Source organism: Arvicanthis niloticus, chromosome 5, assembly GCF_011762505.2.
Source record: "Arvicanthis niloticus isolate mArvNil1 chromosome 5, mArvNil1.pat.X, whole genome shotgun sequence".
In the NCBI taxonomy this organism is placed as follows: Eukaryota; Metazoa; Chordata; class Mammalia; order Rodentia; family Muridae; genus Arvicanthis; species Arvicanthis niloticus.
In genome coordinates, this window is record NC_047662.1 from 6,904,082 (window position 1) to 6,920,363 (window position 16,282).

General features: G+C 46.5%; 1 protein-coding gene across 3 annotated transcripts in view; it reads left to right on the forward strand.

Moving 5' to 3' along the window:
• Ube4b (ubiquitination factor E4B) overlaps window positions 1-16,282 on the forward strand; it is a 91,628-nt gene that overhangs the window by 13,725 nt on the left and 61,621 nt on the right. For all 3 annotated transcript variants that reach the window (XM_034501875.2, XM_076933728.1, XM_076933727.1), the window contains exon 2: window positions 7,225-7,411. In XM_034501875.2, coding sequence (XP_034357766.1) covers window positions 7,225-7,411 — 187 coding nt within the window. The remainder of the gene's footprint in view (window positions 1-7,224; window positions 7,412-16,282) is intronic.

Below are 16,282 nucleotides of genomic sequence, written 5' to 3' on the forward strand. Positions count from 1 at the left end.
TGGCTGAGTCACAGGAACAGAGAGAGCTGAGTCACGCTCCGGGGCGCCTTCATCTCCTGTTGTCACAGACTTGCCTGCCCTCTTGTTGCCTCACCTCCATGTCACTCCTGCCCTCTTCCAGACAGCCTGGCTCATCCTGCCTCATGTCCATCATGTGTGGCTGAGCTTGGCTAGAGTAGAGACAGACTCAGTTTCCCCCCCACCTGTTTTTTTGAGACATGGTGTCTAGCCATGAGACACAGGCTAGCCTTGAACTTACTCTCATGCTCCTCTTATAGTGTATGCTGCAAAACTCAGTTCTCAACTTAAAAATAAAAGAGATTTGTTGATTTTTATTTTATGTATATGAGTGATTTTCCAGAATGTATGTATGTGTACCGTATGCATGTCTGCAGTATCAGAAGTAGGCATCAGGTTCCCTGAAATTGGAGTTAGAGATGGTTGTGAGCCACCATGTATGTGCTGGGAACTGAGCCAGGCTCCTCTGCAAGTGCTTTTAACCAGTGAGCCATCTCTCCAGCCCCATCAGCTTTTGACTTTTTAATCTGGAGATTTTTACATCTACAGAAAGGTTGAATAAATTGCTTTGAATCATCAGCTGCTAATTTTTTCACATTTTCTCTTAGTGTATAAATTAGTGTACACAGACACATTTGGCTTATGCTGAACCGTTTGCAGATTTGGTTGCCATAGAGATGTGGGGACTGGGCAGTGGTGCTGAAGGTCTCATTGAGATATTACAACAAGTGAGACAGAACCAGAAGGAGCAGGGTAGGATGCAGAGCAGTTATGTGGGCAGGAGCATATCAGAAGGGACAGCTTGCAGGAAGCAGCTCTGGCAGCAGGTGTGTGGACTGAAGGAGATGAATTCTCTAGGAGTGCACATAGCCTCCCTGTGGGGGTGGGGGCTGCATTTCCCTGTGCACTGCTATCACCAGTTCCAGGCATCACTTCCAGGTTAGGTAGGGTTTGCGGTGACTTGTAGTTAGTTGTGTTTCTGCCCTGTCATCTGGCCTTGGAGGGGAGGTGGGGTGCAGCGGGTGACACCGAAGGGTTCCAGGTTTTAGAGATGCTGTATGAGATTGGCACTAGCAGTACTGTGAATACAGAGGAAATCAGTGCATGTCGTGTCCAACCTGAGTTCTAGTTCAGCTTCTACAAGTCTATAGTAAACTGTGAAAAGCATAGAAATACACTCCGTCGTAAAAGCCATGGATGTGAGGCTGGAGCGTTGGCTCAGTCTGTAAGAGCTCTCGCTGCTATTCCAGAGGACCAGGGCAGTTCCCAGTTCTCGTATAAGGTAGTTCACAACTGCCTGTAACCCTTGCCCGATGTGCTCTGCTTCATGGGCACCTGTATAAATATGAAGGGTTCACACAGACACACAAAAAATAAAAATAAATCTTAGAGAGAAAACAGAAGACATCAAAGTGAACACAGCGCATCCTACTTTCGTATTATTTCTGGTGAAGATACAGGATGCTGAGCTCTCTGTGGACCAGTCTCCCTGTGAGGCTGTGACATAGGCACGGGTGGGTGTGTTTCAGGTGGGTGTGCTTCTCTTCCATGCTGCCTCTGCTCTCATCCTGTGCGCTCCTGACGTTACGTCATGACTGTTACTTTGCTTCTCCTTTCCTGGTATATCTAGAGATCTTTGAGGGTGGGCCTTAGGACTCAAGTGGAACATCTTTTGCAGCTTTGTGGCACATAGTAGGCACTTACCAAACATGCCACAAGGGATTTGTGATAAGACAGGATGCTCCTGTCCTATTATAGCTAGAACAACGGGTGGATGTTCTGTGTTCCATTGTGCACCCCTCACTAGAGAGGTCAGTATGTTCTGTGTTGCTGATCAGAGGGGGAGGCAGTGCCTGACACTACCATTCTATATAGAGCTGACTTCCTGAACTAGTCAGCAGCAGTGCCACCTTGTTACCATAGGAGTGTCCTGTGTGGAGACAGGTAGTATGTGGGAAGTCACAGTCCAGCTTGAGACGCTGTGCTGTGTCCCCTGAGCTGTGTCCCTGAGCAAGTCACTTCACTGAAGGTGGTTTCCTTGCCTGTAAAATAGTAGTGGAGTATGCTGGTCCCTGGGTTGTCAACTGAGCTTAAACATGGGCTTTAGAACTGCATCTGGCCCACAGGAAGTGGAGGGCTGCCTTAGTTAATTATTCTCTGATTCTATTGTGTCAGGATCCTCAGGAGCCTCCAGAAGTGACATTGTAACCAGAAAGATTACTGTCTTTCCCTTGTCCCTGCCCCATCCCCTTCCTTTTTGCAGGAGCAGGGGTAGGTTGGCGCTGAGACCTGGGAGGGGTAGGTCCACACAGAGACCTGGGCAGTCTTGTGTGACTGAAAAATGCGAAGAATATCTTTAGGAGACCATCCTAAAAGATTAAAAATTGTAAGTGATATTTCTCTGTGTGTTGGAATTTTACTGTGCAAAATTTTAGTTTAAGGCATTTTAGCAGACTGTATTTTACTAAGTTTAAAGCAGTATTTTGTGGACTCTCCCAACCCCCCACAAACTGCTAAAAATAAGAGGAGCGGTTTGCTCTCCTTACCCTGGTGTGTCTGACCTGCCATCCTGGCTTTCCCTGCTCTCAGATCAGAGATCTGCCTGCCTCTTGAGTCTAGTGACGGCTGGAGCAGGGGGAGGGGCATACAGCATCAGGAGAGCCGTTAGGGGGAGACCCAGAAACTGAAGTGAGCCAGGCATTGGGCAGAATGCAGCTCCTGCTCAGGGTCTGGGCGGGGCCCAGTCATGGCTGTAGAACTGCCACAGCTGTTTCCCTTTCATGCTTTTGTGCTCTTGCTCTGTGACATATGGATAAAAAAATCTTCTAAAAAGAACTTTAGTTTAACTTAAAGGAGATAATCAGCCATTTGTGTTTAATGTAAAAAGATAGTGTGAGTAAAGAAAAGGAACTTAGTAATATTTGGAATGCTGGGGGTATTTATTATGTATATCTTGGTATCACTGTGTGTGTGTGTGTGTGTGTGTGTGTGTGTGTTAGCGGGGTACGGGCACTGTGCAGATGTCTTCTGAGGACAGAAGAGGTTGTTGGATCCTTGGAGCTGGAGTTATTATAGATGGTTATAATCCTCCATACATGAGTGTTGTGAGTCGAACCCAGGTCCAGGAGCAGCGGGGGCTCTTTGTTTCTTTGTATAGTCCTGGCTATCCAGGAACAAACTGTAGACCAGAGATCTGCCTGCCTCTGCCTCCCAAGTATTGGGATTAAAGGCGTGCTTCATCACCACTGCCTGGTTGTAGCAACGTAAAACTTATTTTTGAACGGCATATTGACACATGGTCACATATGCTTATAATCTCAGAACTTGTGAAGTGGAGACAGTAGAATCAGAAGTTCAAGGCCAGCCTTAGTTAAATAATAAGCATGTGGTCAGCCTGATTATGTGAGACCCTGTCTTTAGACACCAAGCCAAACCAAACCACTGTTTTTGGGTATGCCTAGCCCTTTAGTGAAGTCATAGCAAGCACAGCACAGTGCCAACACCCGAGACTGCAAAGCAGCAGGCAGCCATGGTGAGAAGCTGCAGTGTTAGCACGTTCTGAAGAAACGTAGTGCCTAGTACTGAGAATACTGGGTATTGTAAAGCCAGATGCAGAAGTCACAAAAACACAGGAAGATAACTGTGTAAGAGTCACTAATGAAAATCAGGGAATCGTTGAGAATGGGGATTGTTCATATTAGTGTTTATATAGGTGTTTTCAGTAATGTCATGAAAAAATTTTAAAAAAACATTTATTTTTATTTCAGGCTGGAGCGATAGCTTAGTGGTAAGGTCACTAGATCTCTTCCAGAGGATCTGAGTTCAGTCTCAGTATCCACACAGAGGCTTAACTGTAACTATAGTCTCAGCAGATCCCTCTCTGGCCTCTTAAGTACTCTTGATGGGTTACGTGGTGCATGGACTTAACATGTGGGCACAACACCCATACACACAAAATAATAAAATAACAATAGAAACTTTAAAGATTTATTTTTATTCGGGTGTTTGTGAGCTTTTGAGCAAGTGGAGGCCAGATGAGGGGGTCCCTTGGGCCTGAAGTTCCAGACAGTTGTGAGTCATCCATCATGGATGCAGGGAACTGAATGCAAATCTTGTCTAAGCACAGTCTGCATTCCTAACTGCTGAGCCATCTCTCCAGCCCCGTCATTAATATCTAAGACTAAGTACATCAAAACTTGGCATACTTAAATTTCAGGATGCAGATTTTATCTCTTAATTTTCAAAGAAAATTATACCTTGAGCTGGAGCTGTTAGCCGAGAGCTGAGTGCTTGCTGAGAATGTGACAGGCCCCATGTTCAGGTCTGATTGCTGCAATTAAAACAGAACAAAGCAAAAAAGAAGTCAGGACTGGGGAGGTTGCTCTGTGGATACCATGCTCGCTGTATAAGTTTGGGGACCAGAGGTCAGATGCCCAGCACCCTGACAAAGCCTGTGTGGCTGTGGCTCAGCTGCAACTGTGCAGGGAGACAGGTGTGGGAGATCTGAATTCCAGTCCTCGTGCAAGAACTTGAACCATCTCCCTAGCTTCTCCTAATCCTTTCTTCAAAAGATTTAATATGGTTAAGAAAACTTGGGGTAGTGACCCATGTGACATGTTCAGGGTTTCAGGTGAAGTGATTGGTTGGCATGTCTGCAGCACAGGCAGAAGGAGGAGCTTCTTCACTCTGGGACAAGGACTCAGGACATTTCCTTGTTCTAAGAACAGTAAAGGGAACAGGTGTCCCACAGTGTGAGAATGGCACGAAGATTCCTGGAATGTGTCCTTGTTAGGATTTGCTGTCATTGGGCTTTTACCCTCCTCATTCCTGGTAGAAGGAGTGTGTCCAGGGTGAGCTCATTTCTGTGAAGCCCGTGTCTTGTTATATATGCATAGCCTGAGGGACTGGACAGTGCTGGTCCTGTGCGTGTGCGTGTGTGTATGTGTGTGTGTGTGTGTGTGTGTGTGTGTGTGTGTGTGTGTGTGTGTGTGTGTGTGAGAGAGAGAGAGAGAGAGAGAGAGAGACAGACAGACAGACAGACAGACAGACACAAAATGACTGAAATGGGAAACACTGCTGTGATTCACTCTATGTTTATGTGCAATCACTTGGTAACTGGAGTATTCAGAAAATGGCAGATTATATTTTCATTTTGATCACATTAAAAAAGATCATCCTAACATAACATTTGTGTCTTGGTGTACCTTTTGTTTCTTTCTCCTATTGGATAAAATAGACTTTTTTTTTGAAAGATTTATTTATTATATGTAAATGAGTAGACTGTCACTGTCTTCAGACACACCAGAAGAGGGCATCGGATCCCATTACAGATGGTTGTGAGCCACCATGTGGTTGCTGGGAATTGAACTCAGGACCTCTGGAAGAGCAGTCAGTGCTCTTAACTGCTGAGCCATCTCTCCAGCCCAAAATAGACTTTTCTTTTAATTTTTTTAGATTTGTTTTTACTTTATGTGTATGAGTTGTCCTGCCTGGTATATATATGTGTGCTTGGCCGCCACAGCGGCTAGAATTGGGCATCAGGTTCCCCGGAACGGGAGTTACAGATGATTGCTGGGAATCAGACTTGGTCTTCTGTAAGAACAAAGTCATTTACCTGCTGAGTCATGTGGCCTCTACATCTCACCTAGCTGAGACGACTGCACAGTGCCTCCACATCTCACCTAGCTGAGACGACTACGCAATACCATTTTGTTAAAAATACCAGGTTTTGATGGGCTACAGTGACACACACCTTTAATCCCAGTGCTGCAGAGGCAGAGGCAGAGGCAGAGAGGCAGAGAGGCAGAGAGGCAGAGAGAGGCAGAGAGGCAGAGAGGCAGAGAGGCAGACAGAGGCAGGTGGGTCTCTTGAGTTTGAGGCCAGCCTCGTCTACTGGGCAAGTTCCAGGACAGCCAAGGCTACACAGAGAACCCTGTCTTGAACAAATAACCTTCCCCCTGCCCCCCAACCAAAACAGGTTTTAGTGTTGGGTAGTGAGTATATTGGACAGTGTCAGTCAAGGACATAGAGCACCTTGGTGAGGCAGTCACTGCACTGTAAGAGTAAGGTAGCAGCCTCTAAGCACCAGCTGGGGTTGTGGCCATGGCTCAGTAAGTAAAGCAGTCGCTGACCAAGCATGAGTACCAGGTTTCAGGTCTCCAGAACCTACAGAGAGCCAGGCGCAGTACCCTATTGCCAGTGCTTCTCTGCTGAGGTGGAAGACAGAGAAGAGACTGTTGTGGAGGGGCACAGTAAAGGAACTGCTGACTCTGTTAGGGGAAGGTTTTTATGAGAGAAACTATCCGGGGCATCTGGAAGAGTCCAGAGCAGAGAGAAAAGGAGAAAGCAGACTAGATTTGGTCAGGCCTAGGGTGCTGTTTGTATGCAACACTAGGGAAGCAAGGGAGTGGGGAAGGGGGTGCGTTGGGAGAGAGCAAGAGAGTCTAGCCAGAGTACAGAGAGCAGCAAGCTAGAGCATGAGTGTGGGGCAGACAGATCATGGGGGTTGTGAGGAGGCTGAGGACCTAGGGGAGGGGAGGACTTCTGGGGATAGAAAACTGGGTTCACAAGTTTCTGAGGAATGCTAGCTTTTTTCTAAGCTCCAGAAATTCTGCAGCCTGAAGTCCTGCTTAAGATCATTTCTAGACATTGATGGAGGGAGGTGGGTGCTAAGACCTAACTGATACCCTGCAGGGTGGAAGGGCAGCTAGCTTGTCCTATGTGGTGGGGAACAGCAGAGAGCTGGCTTAAACTAGGCAGAAGGTAAGGACTAAACTCGAGGTTGTCCTCTGACTTCACAGTCAGGCTTACACACACACACACACACACACACACACACACACACACACACAACTAGAATACTCTGCCTTGTTACTTCTGAATACATTTTTAAAAATTTATTTATTTTTATGTATATGAGTACACTGTAGCTGTCTTCAGACACACCAGAAGAGGGCATGGGATCCCATTACGGATGGTTATGAGCCACCATGTTGTTGCTGAGAATTGAACTCAGGACTGCTGAAGAGCCGTCAGTGCTCTTAACCACTGAGCCATCTCTATAGCCCCTGAACACATTCTTTTTAGGTGTCCTTGGTTCCTAAGCTTGGGGATGGTTTTGATGGTTTTAGTACACTGATGTCATTGTTGTTACAGGTTGTGTTTCTGCCTTCAGTGACAGAGTGTTCTTTCTCTCTCCTTCTGTAGATTCGACGGAGGCGGCTGGCACGACTTGCTGGTGGACAGACCTCCCAGCCGACCACCCCACTTACATCTCCCCAGAGAGAGAACCCTCCGGGACCTCCAATAGCTGCATCAGTCCCAGGCCCCTCCCAGAGTCTTGGTCTCAATGTCCACAACATGACCCCAGCTACCTCCCCCATAGGTGCAGCAGGTGAGCCTCAGCCTCCAGCCTGGAAGCTGTTGTACTTTGGTCTCAGCATCTTGATGTTGCCTCACAGATTAAAGCAATCAGTGGCCTGAAGGTCACTGTGGTGTGTCTTGCTTCTGTCTGTTCCTTTGATAGTGACTCGTGAAGACTTCTGCAAACCCATCTCCTTCTCCTTCTCCTTCTCCAGCTCCAGCTCTTCTGCAAGCCAGGCTTGGGTCTAGCAAGGACAGAGTTGATTCTGCTGATTTTGTGAATTTGGCTGGTGCTTCTCCCCCCAAACCTCAGTCTTCCTTTCTATACGCTTGGGCTCTCCTAAAGACTGCTCTGCCTTCTCCTAATGCTATCTAGGGGTTAGGGAGAGACCATGGTGGATAAAGTGCTTCCTGCAGGGGAGTGAGGACCCAGATTCTGGTTCCCACAACCATGTGAGACCTGGGTTCAGGAGTTCATGCCTGTAACTCTAACACTCAGGAGTAGAGACAGGGAGGGCATTCTAGGATACTGGCCAGCCAGTCTAACAAATAGGTGAGTTCTAGTTCAGTGGGAGGGAGGCCCTGTCTCAAAAACAAGAGGAAGAGACCCACTACCATCTTTTGAGTGCTTGCATGCACATGTGCGCGCACGCGCACACACACACACACACACACACACACACACAAGCAAAAAATAATCTGTAAATGGAAGATTGAAGAAAATGGTTGAATGGCAAGCCCCCGGTTACAGATTTCTTGTCTTTGGGCTATATTGGCACAGCAGTTTTTAGAATGAACACTGAGTATCAAGAGCGCTGTGGACGGCAGAGCACGCACCTGCATGCATGCGCCCTGGGGTCAGTCCCTAGCACCACAGGAATCAACTCTGCCTGTGTGGGCTTGGTAGCTGTCTCACTGAGCTACTTAACCCTGGTAAAAAGGCCTTTCTCTCTTTCCTTTTAACTAAATGAGCATATAGGTGATGTTCAGGGTTGTCTTTCTTAAACAATGATGTCCATTCACATATGTACCTGGAAATATTGTCCTTCATGATTTTTCTATCAAACATGGTAATTTCATAATTACTATGTAACAGTTAAATTATGAAGTAGGAGCTACAAGAGCCATGTGTATCATGTGTAAAAATCTGATGTATGACTGTTAATTCCAGTTCTGGGTGCTCTTTCTCTTGTGAGTTAGAAGCGTTCTGTTGCTTTAAGTCATTAGCCCTTCGTGTAGGCTTCTCCCTGTGTGGATAAATGCTGACCTGCCATCCTGTTAGTGATAACAGAAGTTCAGAACAAAGCATCATTTGGTGGGAACAGCATCTGTGGAAGGCATGATTTGAGTAGCTGTGGCAGTTTTCTTAGAGAAAAAAACAGTTTTCTTGTGTTCAGGAGTCTCTTTCCTTGGGAAGCATGGTCACAGCTTTGCAGTTTCCCTGCAGCCCTGGGATGTTTTCAGGGCAGTGCCTTTCCTGTCTGTTTTTCTTACTGGCTGTGTCACAGTTCTGGGGCCATCCATTCCCTACCTGCTGTTTGTCCCCTGCCCTGGTCCAGGCTGGAGGAGAACTCACACAGCCTGTGGTCTGTCAATCTCGCTCAAGCCCACTATCACAAACTCAAGTAGTACCCAGTACACGTAGGCAGCTTTCTGGGGTTTCCCTGTCCACTCTTAGTCTGCTACCAAGTGTGCTGCACCTTGTTCTCCATGCATACTCTCAGGGTGGAGCAGACACACACACAGAAGGGAACCTGTACAGCCTTTGTCACTGCTTCCATCGGGCTCCTGTGTACGCACCTAGTTCTTGTTAGGACTTACTGTCCTACCCAACCAGTGCCACTGTGCGAAGCCTCGCTTCCCACAGCTCCCTTTTCCTTCCAGGCATATGTGTGAGGTTTTCTACCTCAGGTGAATCCTTGTTAACTATACTGAGACATCATAGTATATACTGTGTGGGACTTCTCTGTGACTCCTGTGAAAAGGAACTCCTTTATCCCATTTCCCCTGCAGCTCCCACCCATCTCTCCCCTGCAAGCCTTCTGGACTAATTCCCTCCTCTGTCTGTCGCCCTTGCGCCCTGTGCTGAGCTGAACGAGCTCTGAGTCTCTGTCTCCTCACTTGGTGCCTTTCACCCTCTCCATTTAGCTTCCAGAACAGTCTTGTCCTGGTCCCCATCCTCCCTGTTCCTCTTTAGTGACCCTAGGGCAGCATGCCAGCATTCAGTGTTTAAACTCTTGTCTCTCTCTCTGTGTTTATCCGCTTACTGATGTCATCTAGTTTCCTGGCTTTAATGAGTCCTTCCGGTTCGATAACTCCTTAGTTTACCTTTCCAGTTCAGACCTGCATCTTGAACTTTAGACTTATAATCTTAGGACCCATTTGACTTTTACTTTCTTGTCACATCAGCATTGTACACTTAAAATCTTAAAAATAAATATGTGTGTGTTTCCACGTGTATGTCCACCCGTGCCCATGTACACGCTGTGTGCAGGTATGTGTGCATATGTCTGTTCCTTTGTGTGGAGGCCAGAAATAGGTGTCAAGTGTTTCTGTTGATTGTGCTCTACTTTATTTTATGAGACAGTGTCTTACTGAGCCCAGCTTGCTGATTTGGCTAAACTGCCTGGCCAGCAGTAACCTGAGATCCTGCTGGTTCTGTCTCCCCAACACTGGATTACAGGTGTGCCTTGCTACACCTAGCTTTTATGTGGGTGCTGGAGATCTGAACTCAGGTTCTCATGCTCCTGTGGCAAGCACTGTACTTAGTGAGCCGTTCTCTCCAGCCGTTTTGGGGGCTGGTGAGATGACTTAGCAAGTAAATGAATGGGTTTGCTGCACAGATGTGAAGAGATGATGTCATACTCTAGAACCCAGGTAAGACTGGGAGGAAAGACCTGACTCCACAACGAGAGCCTCTGACCACCGTAGACGTGCTGTGCTGTGTGAGTTCTTCTCCCCACAGTAATAATAAATTAAAGTCAAGCTTTGATATTTCCTCATCTCTTATCCCAGGCCTACACTTGCTGCACCAAGTGTAGCCCCAAACCCTGTCTTAGAAAACCAAGACCAGGGTGGCAAGGCGGCTTAGCAAGCAAAGGTGCCTGATGACCTAAACCTACAGGGTGACAGGAAAGAAGCAACCTCTATAAGGTGTCCTTTGACCTGCTAGATTATATAATACACACACACACACACACACACACACACACACACACACACACACACAGAGAGAGAGAGAGAGAGAGAGAGAGAGAGAATGAATGTAGCAGGCTCCCCCCTCCCATAAATAAATGAAGATGATTTTTAAAAGGAAGAAATCCCAGACGAAGCTAACAACATGTTTTTAGCTTCCCTTTCTTAGAACAGCTGTCTTTGGCCACTGTCTAACGTACATAACACAGTGCCATGCTGCTCGGCTCTTACTGGCGTTGTGCTCCTTGTACTCCAGGTTTGATTTTGTTTGATTTTGAGACAGAATCTTGCTGTGTGAGGCCCAGGCTGGCCTCAGTTGTGGGGTTTGCCTGCTTTCACCTCCTCAGTGCTGACTTTACCTGCCAGATATGGCACCACGTCTGGCTATGTGCCTCTCCTGATGGAGTCAGGAACTAGTGTTTGTTCCGCTCACTCCTGTGTCCCCCGTGCCTGGCGTTGGATCTAAGATGGGATGAATTAGTGAATCACAAAGAGGAAATGACCATATCGACACAGGCTTGTGTAGCTTAAAGACATTTCAAATGATTGTCATTTTAAAAATGAAGAGATTCCAGGTATGATGACTTACTCCCTTGACACCAGCATTTGGAAGTCAGGAGTGGATAAATCTATGAATTCAAGGTCAGTCAGGTCTTTGGAGTGAGTTCCAGGCCAAGCCTGTTTCAAATAATTAAGTATAAAGTAAAGAAAGAAAAGCTGTGGGTTGGCAAGAAGGCTCAGCTGATAAAATCACTGGTCTATAAGCCTGATGACCTGAGTTCCATCCTGGGAACTACATGGAAAGAGAAAACCAGGTCACCCTCACCCTCACCCTCATACCCCTTCAGCTCTCTCTGCTAACCTGACAGTGAGAGACTGCCCTGTCTCCAGCTCCCTGACACGGGGTTTATCCTCTTGTTCCAAGACTCACGCTGGACAGTGGAGAGCAGTGGTTTTTGTTACAAGTGTTAGAAGCAACGTACGAAGTGAAGTTCATGAAGATTACTCCCTCCCCTGAAACCAGCAAGTCTGCGTTGTCGTTTCTCCTGAAGAGAATTTTATAATCTCTGTACCATTCATTTTCTTCTAAAATTAAAAAATAAAAAAGGACAAAGTACTTGTGATGAGCACGGAGACATAACTAGTGCCTGTGAGCCTCCCTCTCTGGAGACCCTGATGCTCCACCTCTCCCTCACCACCGTGGTCCTTAAAGTCCTACCTCATCCACCATTCCCAGAAGCTGCTTAAAGCTTACACTCAGCTACTCCTTTAAACATAACAATGGAGAGAAAAGCCCTCTGAGGAAACGAGTTCATTGGGAGATGAACAGAGGGCTGTATGGGGACTTGTGTATTGTAGGGGGTCATGGTCGTGTGTGAAGACAGGAAGCTGGTTTCCCAGGTAAAGGGAGAGAGCTTATGTAAGTTGTTTTGAATTATCATTGGCCACAAAGATCAATAACAGGGGAGGCCTTGATGCAAGGTTGACTGGGTTGCTAGGCAGCTGTCCTCACGGAAGGTTACACTGGCTTTCCAGCAGGGACATGGAGTCTTACTGGGTTTTGTTACCGTGTGAATGCATAGGATCGTTCCTCAGGACCTCGTGGCCTTGCACTGATTTAGGTCTTACACTGAAGACTGACAGCTATTGACACTGCTTTTCCTTCTCTTAAAACTTGATGTGTATTTGTAGTGTTCTTACTGCAGCTGATTACTGTGTGTGCACGTGTGGAGGTCAAGGGTCAGTCTTGGTGTCATTCCTCAGGTGCCATCCACCTTGTGTCGAATTGGGACTGTGAGTGTTTTCAAGTCTGCCTTGGGCTAGGGGTGTAGTTTAGTGAAGAGCACTTGCCTAGCTTGTGCAAAGCCTGGCTTGTCTTAGTCTCTGTATCTCTGTCTCCCCTCCCCTCCACTCACTCACTCACTCACTCACTCACTCACTCACCCACTCACTCACTCACTCACTGATACACACGGACACATGTGTGCACATGTGTTCTTGTTTTTGTTAGTTTTGTTTTTAAGACAGGTTCTCAGTGTGTTCTCCCTGGCTAGCCTGGAACTCTATGTAGATAAGGATGGCCTCAAGTTCAGAATCCTCTGCCTCTACCTTTCCATTGCTGAGATAAAGGGCACCATGCCCAGCCACAAAACAAAACAAAAAAAGCATTATTGCTTTTGAAAACTGGGGTATTTGTTGTCTGTTGGTTGCAGGTATTATTCTCACTTGTCTGGATTTGCTTGTCATGTTTCATCTTACTATTTAGTGTCTCTAGTTTGTTACAATGATGTGTTAAATGCTATAAAGTCGTGCAGTCCCACGTAGTGTGTATTTAAACCATGCCAGATCTTAGGTCAGGTCTAAACTCAGTGCTTATAGTTTATTGAGAGTCAGGGTGTTGGTATAAAGTACTTGGGGAGCAAGATAGACTTTTGTTCTAGTGACAGCCCTGAGCCTCAGTGGTAGAAGATGCGGTCAGCAAGGTCCAGAATGGTGTGGGGGACCAAGGCTGTGGACAGGAAAGTCAGAGGCAGAGTCCTTTAGGGCAGAAGTGGCCTTGGTGGTTGATGCCAGGGGCAGGGAAGTCCAGCCTGTCTCCTCTGGTTTTGAATCTGTAACAGGCTGGTTGTGCATTTCAGGGCTTTCAGTAAGGGAAGGTACACTGCCTTTGCCTAAGAATGGTGTCAGGGGCGACGGCAGAGTTGTAATCTTTTGTTCTGCTACCAGTTGCTTATACTAAAATCCTTTTTCCTCTTATGCTTGGCATAGGCTTGGGACAGGGAAAGGTTTGTATGTGGTTTAGAAACTGGCTTTGCAGCTGGGCATGCAATTAGTGGAAGAGTTTGTTGGTATTCAGGAGGCCTTGAGTTCCACCCAGTAAAGTAGAAACAGCCTAAACAAATAGGCAAATAGGTAAAAACAAACATCCAGCACGGTCTTATGCCTGTAAACTTGAGAGGCTTGAGAGGCAGAGGCAGGAGGATTTCTACAAGCTTTTGCCTAGTGGAGGCTACGGAGTGAGATCTGTCTGAGAAAACAAATCACAAACAAAGGCAAATACTGGCTAGGGGCAGAGACCCAGGCAGAAGCCCCAGGCCTGGGAGCTGCAGTGGAGCCCCACACAGCCCGAGCTTTCTCTTGGTTGGAACTGGTTAACTCCCAGGTTCTGGTCATTCCCTGTGAGTTTGGAGCAGGTGTCAGTGTCTTGCTAGTGACTGGCATGTCTGTACCAGTGGTTCCATAGTCCTGCTATCTCCTCTGCTCGCAGCCTTCCAGCCTGACCTGAGAGCCCTGCTCAGTACTGCTGTGGTCCCTTTACCTGCCTCACAGGCAGAAGAGCAGTTCTGAGCACAAGACCAGTTCCTGGAAAACCTCTTTCCTTTATGTGTGCACATTCACGAACACCAGATGACATTTTAAACTTTAGTAGAACTAGAGGGCCTAGAGAATTTTCTCCTTTAGTCCCATTATTGTACAGATAAACTGAGACACTAAACTTAAATGACAGATCACAGCGTTCACAAAAATTACCTGCTTGATCCCATGTCATACATTTAGAAAATATTTCTCAAAGCCAGTGTGTATGTGTATTTGCGTGTACAGTGTGTGTACGTGTGCTCATGTGTATGTATTCAGTGTGTGCACTTGTGTGTGCCGTGTGTGTTCATTAGAGTTCGTGTGTATGTGTGTGTTGTGTGTATGTGCACTTGTGTGTGCTCATGCGTATGTATGTGTGTGTTGCTTGTGTGAGGTGGTAAGGGGACTGCCTCAGAAGTCATTTCTTAGCAACCTTCCTCCTTTTTGTTTTGAGATGCACTCCCACTGACCTAGAACTTTGTGGAGCAGGAGCCAGCTTCCAGAGATCCACCTGTCTCTGAGTCCATCTTCCATCCATGAGAACACACATAAGCATCATGCCCAGCTATTTCTTCTTAAAGTACAGACACTGGGAGTTTGAATTCAGGAAGGGCTTGACTTTGAGCCATCCTCTCAGCCCCTTCCATTCCTTTAGATTTTTATGGGTCTTGCCAAGTGTCTCAAACACAGCACTCTTGCCTCTGCCTCCTGAGTGCTAGGGTTGCAGCACCATCCATGGCTTCAGAGATCTTGAGTTTATCTATAAAGCAGACGAATGCATGACTGGATGAGATTTCTATGGCCAGCCCACTTCTCCTATCATCATTTATAAAACTTTTATTATTTTGGGTGTGTGGGTGGTTTATTTGCATGCATGTCTGTGTACCACGTAGATATCTGGTAATTCTGGAAGCCAGAAGAAGGCATCAAATCCCCTGGAACCAGAGCTGAAGATGGTTATGAACTGCCATGTGACTTCTGAGAATCTATCCCTGGACCTCTGGAAGAGCTCTTAACCACTGAGCAGTCTCTCCAGCACCTCCCCTACTTCTAATTCTTTTTCTTTTTTTCTTTTAATTTTTTAAGATTTATTTCATTTATTATGTATACAGTGTTCTGCCTGCATGTATGCCTACATGCCAGAAGAGTATATCAGATTCCATTACAGATGGTTATGAGCCACCATGTAGTTGCTGGGAATTGAACTCAGGACCTCTGGAAAGGCATCCATTGCTCTTAACCTCTGAGCCATCTCTCTAACCCTAAATTACATTTTTTTTTAAATCTTATTTTTGTGATAGGGCTTTTCTGTGTATCGCCCGCTGGCTTTCCTAGAACTCGCTCTGTACACCAGGCTGTTTTCAAAATTAGAGATCAGCCTGCCTGTACCTTCCTAGAATTAAAGGCATACATTACCACACCCAACAAGGCTTTTAATATCTGGCCTTAGGAAAATGGGGGGGTGAAACAAAACATTAATCTTTGAGGCTCACTTCCCCGGCTGTGATTTCTCTAGCAGGAAGTGGAAGAATGATAACAACAGTGTGGTTTCAGAAGAAAGTGACGCCATTGGTTGTTGCTTTCAGCGGTTTTCGTCTTGATGAGTTATAGTCTAAGTAAAGCAAGGGGCCACTGAGCTTGGTAAATTTATAAAGCAGGTAGATCATTGTGACGTGTAGAGATGGGAGGCAGTGGGCGTGGGATTGTAGGGGGAACTGGGACGTGAAGAGGTTTGAAGCACAGAACAAAGTGGATTCAGTTGCTGTCTTACAGTGTGCCCTGGCACTGTATACATAAAATACATACCTGTTATGGTATGTATTTTATATTATACAGTCTTTGGGTTTGTATTTCTGCTCAAAACATTATGACCAAGAAGCAAGATGGGGAGGAAAGGGTTAATTCAGCTTACACTTTCCACATTGCTGTTCATCACCAAAGGAAGTCAGGACAGGAACTCACCCAGGTCAGGAACTTGGAGGCAGGAGCTGATGCAGAGGCCATGGAGGAGTGCTGCTTACTGGATTGTTTCCCATGGCTTGCTCAGACTGCTTTCTTATAGAACCCAGGACTACCAGCCCAGGGATGGTACCACCCACAAGGGGCCCTCCCACCCTTGATCAACAATTGAGAAATGCCTTACAGCTGGATCTCATGGAGACATTTCCTCAAGGGAGGCTCCTTTACTCCAGCTTGTGTCGAGTTGACACACAAAACCAGCCAGTACAAGTACTCTGTCTTAAATAAAGTTCCTATGTTTAGTATGCATGTGTGCACCCTAGTCAAGGCCAGAATGAACACCAAGTGTCTTCTAAGTCTCTGTCCACTTCATTTTTTAGAGACGATGTCT